The sequence below is a fragment of the Ascaphus truei genome, chromosome 4, assembly GCF_040206685.1.
Source record: "Ascaphus truei isolate aAscTru1 chromosome 4, aAscTru1.hap1, whole genome shotgun sequence".
NCBI classification, from domain to species: Eukaryota; Metazoa; Chordata; class Amphibia; order Anura; family Ascaphidae; genus Ascaphus; species Ascaphus truei.
Window position 1 is genome coordinate 295,555,921 of NC_134486.1, and position 9,411 is coordinate 295,565,331.

General features: G+C 41.9%; 1 protein-coding gene across 6 annotated transcripts in view; it reads right to left on the reverse strand.

Annotated features, from left to right (window-relative positions):
* Nucleotides 1-90: 90 nt before the first annotated feature.
* LOC142493528 (amine sulfotransferase-like) overlaps nucleotides 91-9,411 on the reverse strand; it is a 41,381-nt gene continuing 32,060 nt past the window's right edge. For 5 of the 6 annotated variants that reach the window (XM_075597689.1, XM_075597687.1, XM_075597691.1 and 2 more), the window contains exon 7: nucleotides 4,279-4,598. In XM_075597689.1, the coding sequence (XP_075453804.1) occupies nucleotides 4,474-4,598 (125 nt within the window). In that variant the 3' untranslated portion in view covers nucleotides 4,279-4,473. Of the gene's footprint in view, nucleotides 1,471-4,278; nucleotides 4,599-9,411 lie in introns of those variants that run through there. The other variant, XM_075597690.1, reaches the window with a different exon arrangement.

Sequence of the window (9,411 nt, forward strand, 5' to 3'; positions counted from 1 at the left end):
TTGGGTTGCCACCCATCTGTATCTGGACCCCCCTTGTTTAAGATACCGTCAGCAGGATGATGTATATATAATAGAGAGAGAACTACATAGTGCGATCAAAAAGGTACAACTTTATAATTTAAAAAAACGGGTCAATAAAATGCGCACTTACAATGTGCCAGTAAAAATCATGCATGTATCTCACAAATGGAGAAAATGGAAGCTCCCCGAACTGCTCACCGCCTCCCTCGGGTGTTTGGCTGGCTTTCTCTCACGGATCTGTGTGCCGATTCAGAGCCTCCCTCACGGCGCCCGTCCAGGAAGATGACGTCACGGCTGCAGAGTTGGTCAGCTACGGGTCGCGTTTGAGTCCAAAATTGGTACACTCTACGCGTTTCGCCCAGCTTGCTGTAGCTGTTGTCGGCTTCGTCAGGAGTGTGTAAAGGTTGGGTGCAGTTGATACTTATATACCCTATATACATGCTAATCTATTCAATTATACAATTAAACAATTGAACAACCTGATCTAAGACTATTATTATGGGAGTAAACTTGGAACTTACAAGTAATATAATCAATTGCTACGCATATGTTAATGTGTAAGTACAGATGACAATACATAAATGGAGCAACCAGAGAACAGACATTATGACCTTGTGGTGTTTCAAGGTGCATATATATATAAAGTTACAATGATATCCCAACTTGGGCAATATGAAATGTCATTAGACAATTAATGTTTTGAATGGCATATATTTGGATTATCTTCCTTTCTATAATCCTCAAGGCGCAACACATATAAAAATAGATTGGGGAGATGGAGTTTGCGGGGTAAACTCTGTGCTCAGTATAAGACTGTTCACAACATTTTATAATAGTTTTTTCTTACTTCTTCAATGGGTCTTTTATTTCCAATAGTTCTAGCAATAATGTTCAAATTGCAAACAATGGGTCTATCAGAATAGTATTGTTATGAGTTAATATATATGTGCAGTCTTTGGTGGGGTGCAATCTTCTGCACTAACATATATCTGGGAGCTAGTTTGTCATGAAGATATGGCAGGGTATTTATTTCTGATGGCAGTTTAATGGCAATTTATTCTGGGTGTATCTTGGTGGTCCAAACTTTATGTTTAGTGTATATACGTTAATAGATAAATATAATAAGCTGTAAAGATAGTATACAGATTCAATTAATCATATTTGAGATGTGAAGCAAAATTCTAAAGGCTTTCACTAGGGTTGCGTTGACAGGGGGGCTAAATACATATGGAAAAAGACGAAGTGAAGAAGAGTAATTATAAAAAGTAAAAATAAAAAATATAAAATGTAAAAAAACAGTACTTAGGTGCCAAAAAAAATCTCTATCAATCAACTATAATGACATTTCATTTACAGTTTGTGGACACAGGATCAAACTATCAACATATAGATATAGTGTGTACAGTTGTAGATTCCTAGGTGATATCCTGAAAAATAAGATAGGAAAAGCTGATGCAAAGACAAAGAGACAAAGGAACAGAAGAGGATCATATTAGTACCATCATTTTGAGCATAATCTATTTCAAAAAAGGAGCAAGATCTATCTCAGCATTGAGGCCTCTTGGAGCTAATGTTTTGAGGCGATGGATCAAAAATGTTTCCCTCTTTAGGAGTTCTGACCCCCTATCCCCTCCCCTCCAATGGGGTAGTACATGTTCGATGGCTTTAAAGACTAGGCCTGTTGGTTCCCCACCGTGACATTCAGAAAAATGATTTGGAATACTGTGGTTGGTTAATTTTCTCTTGATGCCACTCAGATGTTCGATAATTCGAGTTCTTACTGGTCTTATGGTCTTTCCGATGTATTGTAACTTGCAGGAACATTCCATTAGATAGATTACATGGTCTGTCCTGCAAGTCATAAAAGTTTCAATATTGAAGACTTCACCGGTGACATTAGAGCAAAAATTGGTATGATCAGAAGACCTAAAACCACACGCCTTGCAACTTGTGCAGCCAAAAAAACCTTTCTTATTTAGCCATCTAAAGACCACCCTACGCGTTTCGGAAGACTGCGCTTCCTTCCTCAGGGGTAAAAAAGTACTAGACCTGAAGAAGGAAGCGCAGTCTTCCGAAACGCGTAGGGTGGTCTTCGTTTGCACAGCTGCCACTACAGTATCCACTACACTGCCTGGACCTCCTCCACAGCTACTCCGCTGTTGCGGTTTCTGGTTTCGGCGGCTGCCCCATAGATCTGGCTGCACATCCTATTGCTGGGCTGCAGATACTGGCGCGTATCCTGCCACCAAGCGGCACACGTGACGGCAGATTCTCCAGCACACACCAGCCGGTATACCTGAGGTGCAGAGACCCACGGCAGCACAAGCAGGAAGGGGTTTCCCCTGGAGCTCCGGTCGGACGCCAGAGCACGTGGTGTGGCCTGTAAGAGAGGGGATACTCTCCAATATATCCACTGCAAGCATTTACTGAATGTCTGGTAAGCGGGCATTTCTTCCGTGGCTTCGATGCAGACGTGACCCATCATTTTAATGTTGTTTTATTAAATGTGATACTTTTTATAACAGTCCTTGTCTCAGCAGATGTCGGTCTACTGTTAATTGTTTTGTTTAGTTACTGTATTACACTATGTTTGTTTTTGTTTCTCTTACATGATACACTGTCTTCATTGGAAGAGTTCCAGCGGAATACATCCCTTCACTGGTTGTATAATACTTTTTTACTAATTCCTTTTATGCCTGTGACCCAGCGCCATAGATATAACGTTTTCTTCCTGTTCTATATCTGACCCTGGGGGTCAGAGTTATATCACAGGCTGCGGGTCTTCTTTTAGAATAGCGCTACCTTTCCTTTGTTTAGTCCCTATAAGCTTACAGTATTTCTTTACACAGATTGTATAACAAACCTACTCACATACAGCTATGGAAGAATGGTTACTAGCATTACATTGTGAAGCTGGTAGTTGCTACAAACTAGTTACACAAAGTAAGTTATGGTGCATCAACTGATGCACAAAAGGTCCAAACAGCTGTCTGTGACCAGGTTTGCTGACCATGCACTTTAATCCAGGCTATGATGAAAAAGCTGTCATATGGCAGGCATTAGGTTATAAAGAATGATGTTAGAATGGATAAGAAACAAAAAGTGACACACTGTGGGCCCGATGCACTAAGCTTCATTAGACTAACGACATGCAATAGAGGCATTCCCCCGGTTATTTAGGTCATACTTAAAGATGGCATTACCGTATCCATACCATGAAATATAGGTTACTCTTAGGCAAGGTATGCTTAATGCCAGGTTATTGAAGTTAATGCAACATAGTGCTACCTTACTGTACTTAACACAATATAGTGCTAATTTATGTAAGGCAATGTAGTTTTAATTTAACCTGATGGTAAGCCCATGCTAATTAGTTGAAGAACAGCCATTGTTTTGCATATCATTACTTTTGTGGATATGCATTCAACGCAGTGAAAAGAACATCTGTTACTAATTTAGGTAACCTGGCTGCAGTGGAAGCATTGTATGCCGTGTGAATATGGGGCAAAGCAGGTTTGTGGTCCTGTCTGGGGCATAGGAATGTGCTAAGAAGTAATCTTTATCATTGCTGTATGCCAGCGGTAAGCAACATGATATACCATAAGGGCCGCATGTGTGGCTATAAAACCCTAAAAAGGGCCACAGATTACCCACATATACTGTATATGTGTTACACAGACAGAATTAGGGCAGTCCAGTCAGCATCGACATGCCAGCACACTGATGAAAACTGTACCACTCCTCTACTTACAATTGTAACTAGTGATGAGCACGATCATTAGGCAGCAAAAGGAGTGGGAAGCAGGTATATCCACAACAGCAAGATCTCCACTCCTTCTGTACTGCGGAGAGCAGGCTGCTGGATTAAGCAGTGGTTGGGGGTCACAGGTGAAGCCCGCGCCATGGGCTTCATGTGGCCCCTAAGCCGCCTGTTGCCCACTAGTGCTCTACGCTGTCCGGTGGAGGGTTTGTGGCACTTTTTTTTACTCACAATAGCTTATTTTGTACACCTTTTTTGAAATTCAGGTAGAAAGTGCATTATCTTCATGCAAAGAAAACACTAAATACTGCTGTGCTGTCACAAACAAGTCTGGTAGAGTGTTTAACAGTTTAACAGTGGTTTGCTATGGACCTGATTTAAACAAGGCATTGGAGTAAAGGTGGCCTGAAGGCAAACACTAGCTTGGTTTAAATCATCAGAAGATACTGTAAACAGCTGCACAATTGTGCAGAATTAACTCATTTATAGTAACTCAATTATTTTTTATTTAATTTTAATTCATTTACTCATTATTCAGAATGAATGGGTTGCAGGCAGACACCCCTGACAGTGAAGGAATTTTAATTGTGCAAAATGACTTAAAGGAGTCTGGATTTAATTTGCTTGCTCCAGGAGCACTATCATTATTTTCAGTCCAATCCATGATTTCCAAACAAAGACTCTTCCAGGATTCATTTTTCTTCATGAATATCCCAGATTAATTTGAGCGGAAGATCATTAGTCTTCTCCAGAAAAACCTTATCAAACCTCTCGTTCTGTGCCACAGTCAATATATTTTTCCAATCCCCGATGGTGCCTGGTCAGGGATACAGAGAGATGTGATAAATAGATCACATTACACACAGTACATTTACCAACCAGCAATACATTGAGAATTAACATTTAATATCCCAAATATTATTCTGTCTCTTCAGGCTCGTTATTTAAATCGAGGGGATCCCTTAATCCAATGGTATGGATGGTGCTGTAGGTACGAAACATAGAAAGAAATAGAGTGAACACTAAATACCCCTATGTAGTAATGACGGTGTAGATTTAGTGAATGAAAATGTAGTGTTTTAATTGATAACTTAAAATATAGTGAGCAAAATCAACTAAGAACGGCGACATTTTCAGATTTCATTCTGCAAATTAAAATGTCACCAGAGTCTGAATTTCTATAGGTACAGTATATGGTATCTCTTTATACCAATTGAAGGGTCCAATAACAAAGTGGTAATTACTGAGCTATGAGCCTGCCGCTTTCTAATAATGTACTCTCATAATGTTTGGCTACGGCTATTATGTGTAACAGGGTATGTCCCATTGTGCCTCTCTTTCCCCATAGTATATCTGTTATGTAAGTCCCTAATAAGTTCAGGGCATTAACAGGTTAAGCTGTGAGCTCTTGACCCCCCTTGTGCTCCTCCTTTGATGGACAGTAGTGCGGTGATGACTCATGGCCTGTGTGCAGCCTATCAGGGATAGGTACAGTCCATGGACCTGCCCCTGCTTCCTGAAGAAGAGGAAGAGCCAAAACGTATACAGTCGTGCTCTGAAGAGAGAGGAGAGAGCATGGGCTGTCAGACTCTCCCATTGCGAGGATGAGCTGGCCTGGCATAGGCCTGGGGAACATCGGACTCATTGCCCCCTACTACCGGGGTATGCACAAACTAGAGGTATCGGAAGTCCTCTGGATATGCATTCACTGTATGTAAGAAATGCAGTAGATGCGATACAATAAAGACCCTTGTTCATCTTTCACCTGCCTGAGTGTCAGTTCCTGGGTAGAGTGGAATAAGTATGCAGTGGTGGGAACTGACCTCAGGACACCCATGAGCCCGTTACTGCTGGAGGTGTACAGCACCAGAGATGAGAACTAAAGAAGAAGAAAGTAGCCTGTCCTGGTCTCAATGTAATGCAGATCGCTCCCAGTCTCCTGAACCAACAGTTAAAGCACCACACACCCATGTAGTAGTATGTAAATCTCCCAGACAGGGGAGGGGGTGGATTTGAGACAAGAGGCACATTCAGCTATACCTGGCACTGTGGGCCTTATTCAGAAAGCCTCGATAAGGCCCTTATCGAGCACTTATCGCCCAAAATGGGTACTCGTATTCAGATAGCCTCGATAAATGCTCGATAACGGCCTGTATTGACGCAAAATGTTATCTCCATCCTAAAATCGCCAACTGAGCGGCGATCAGCCTCTTATCGACCATTTTCGGAGGGTTCATAAACTCGCACGATTCAGAAACCCGCAAGTCAGCTGTCACGGCCTATCGCAGCCCATCGCTGGTCAAAAAGATGATTTTCTCCCCAAATCCAATACACCACAAAAAGTGGGTAGATTGGTGGTGAGATGGGTCGATATGTCGGGACTTAGAAAAAATCAGGCCCCTTTCCTGCCTCGGATTGATGCCGGGGGTCTCCGGAGCTGATAGCCATTAATAGCAGCTCCGGACCCCCCCCCACCCCCCGGCATGCATCCGAGGCAGGAAACATGCATGTACAGCAACTTCATTACCTTAGCGGCTAACCGCTTAGGCAATGAAGGGGTTAAACACCCGTGCCAGGCATACAGTAAGAAACATACAATACAATTACTGTGGCTAGCGGGGGTGGGTGAAGGGGGAATTTGGCCCTTAGTGGCTGTTTAGGCATTGCGGGCGGGTTGCGAGGGGGAGTTAACCCCTTCATTACCTTAGCGGTTAATACCGCTAAGGTAATAAAGGGGTTAACCCAACCGCTACCACCCGCAAGGTCTAAACACCCATCCTTAGGGCTAATATCCCCTTCACCAACCCGTGAGGTCTAAGCACCCACCCCTGACTGACTATACCCACCCTATACCCATTGAGTAGTATAGTGGTACATCATACCCATATAATAATAATATGGGCATGATAAGCCTCTATAGCACTCAATGGCCACCCTAATTACAATACAGTAATACACAAGACACACAATAATAAAACCTAACTAAACTCCCAAAAAACACACTTCACTAAATAAAAGCAGTAGCCAGCTAATCCAATCATTCCAATCAATAGCAACATCAACAATGAATTAATTAAACCATTAACCAATGTAAACAATGAATTCCGAAACCAACTCAAAATGAATAGTAACACTAACCAATGTAAACAATGAATTACTACAACATTAATGAATGTAACCTTTAAAAGACAAATAAATAAATTAAAACAATCTCTGAAGTAACGATAAAACACATTAGCTAACATAATATAACATTAAGTACAAGCGAACACCAATCGCAAACCTTTAATTACATCAAGCATGAAAAAACAATCAATCACATCCACATAATACATGAAATGCAAAAAAGCAACAGCAATAGCAAGCGAGAAATGCCCCCCAAATATTGGCATAATGTATTAATCTGTACCCTAAAGAGGTACAGATTAATATATTATCAGTCAATGTGCCTCCCCCCAAAAATAAAAAAAACACATCCAAAGAATAAACCTGTAAAAAGAGACATTTACAAACATTGAATATTGGGTTGGTATCGTGTCAGGGTGGGTTAACCCCTTAATGACTATAGCGGTTAGTAACCGCTAAGGTGATTAAGGGGTTAAGGGCCATTAGAATGTCTTTATTATGTATATACTGTATATGCTTTCTGCCAACGGAGGACAGAGGGACCTGGTGTTGTGGTAAGTATAACTGTATTTATTTACTTTATTTATGTATGCTAATGCAGTGTTTAATAATGGGCAAATGTAAGCTCACCACACCTCAATCCCAACTCATACCAATTTATAAAAATCCGAAATTCCCCCCTGGCTGTGAGCCCAGACAATGGGACCAATTTAAAACAAAAAATATTAGAGCGGTTGCTGACCTCCTGAGCTTTGAGGAGTTCCTGAGTTATCAACGCCTAAAAACCAAATATGAAATAGCAAGATTGGATGTCTTCAAGTATCTACAAATTCGGCATTTTATTCAAACTTTATCCCCAACGTTGAAATTTCCCCCTCTCACCAGTTTCGAGCGGCTCTGTAGAGAAACAGGCCACCAGAAAGGTCTTATAACACAAATCTACGGTGAATTGGAAAGGGCCATAGAAGCCCCTACACATGACTATATGCTGCATTGGGCAGCAGAATTGGAAATAGTTATAGACCGAGAGGATTGGGAAAGAATTTGGGAAAATGCCTCAGGAACTTCCATATGTACCACAATCAAAGAAAACATATATAAAATACTGTTTCGCTGGTATCTTACCCCAGTTAGAATAAATCAAATTTACCCCCAGGCGTCCGATTTATGCTGGAGAGGTTGCGGTCAGAAGGGGGACATGGCCCATATTTGGTGGACATGTCCGGAAATTCAAAAATATTGGGGAACAATACAAAAATTAATAGAGGAGGTCACAGACCTCAAAATCCCTATTGACCCGTTGACCTACCTGTTGGCCAGGCCCTTAGAAAATTTGGACCGACCAACAAGTAAATTAATCTCCTTCATTCTTACAGCGGCTAGATGTGCGGTGGCAGCCGCCTGGAAGAAGGTGTCTCCCCCCTCAAAACAAACGGTAAAAAATAGGGTGCAAGAGGTGATGAATATGGAGAAACTATCTGCCTTCTTGAAAAGATCCACTGACTCCTTTAACAAAACATGGGATCCGTGGCTATCCCATATGGCACCTCTACGCCACTAATCCACATATGGAAAAAAAAAAAAAGAGAGAGAGAGAGAAAGGAAAACCAGGTCAGGGGCACCAATGAAAATAGACTGAGGACACGGGAAGCAATGGGTATCCCCCCCCCCCACCCACCCTCCCCTTCCTATTCCCACTCTTACTCTCTGTTTCCATACTCGCGCTCCCCACATAGCCCCTGGAGGGTCAGGGGAGCGGTGAGCTTTCCTCTTTTATTTCCGGTTTCTCTAACCAACAAAAGGAGAAAATCTGTATTAGGCTGTATTATCGTTTGTTTCATGCATACTGTGAATTATCTAAATGCCTAATAAAATTTTTTTGAAAAAAATAAAATAAAAAATAAAATAATGGGCAAATGATTTATTATCCATATCTGGATAATAGTTATTTTGCCCATTACTGTACTGTATGGGTTTCGGCGGAGGGGGGGGGGGGCGTGTATTGATTTTTAAAAAATATTTATTAATATACATTTCTTTACTAGTGTAGAGGTGCAGGGGGTCTCCGGAGCTGAACCACGTTGGTTTTATGTCTGGGTACCCCTTGCTTCCCGAGATACAGGCTTCTTTATGGGGTGACGGTATCCCTCTGCATTGAAATGTCCCGCGTCACGTGACCGGGACATTTCCTTGCATAGGAGATACCGGCACCCCATAAAGAGGCCTGTATCTCGAGAAGCAGGGGGTTCACGGACATAAAACCAACGTGGTTCAGCTCCGGAGACCCCCTGCACCTCTACACTATTAAAGAAATGGATATTTAAATAAATAATTTTCGGGCGACATTTCCGCTGGGAGAGGCAGCTCTCTCAGAGCAGCTCTCTCTGAAGCAGAAATGAATCGCCAGTTTAGGCCTTTTCAGAGGGTTCATGCTCTCGCTGGCAGCAACTCGACCGTTTTGGGCATTTTGCTATCACTGGTATTCGAGCCTTTCTGAATACCGT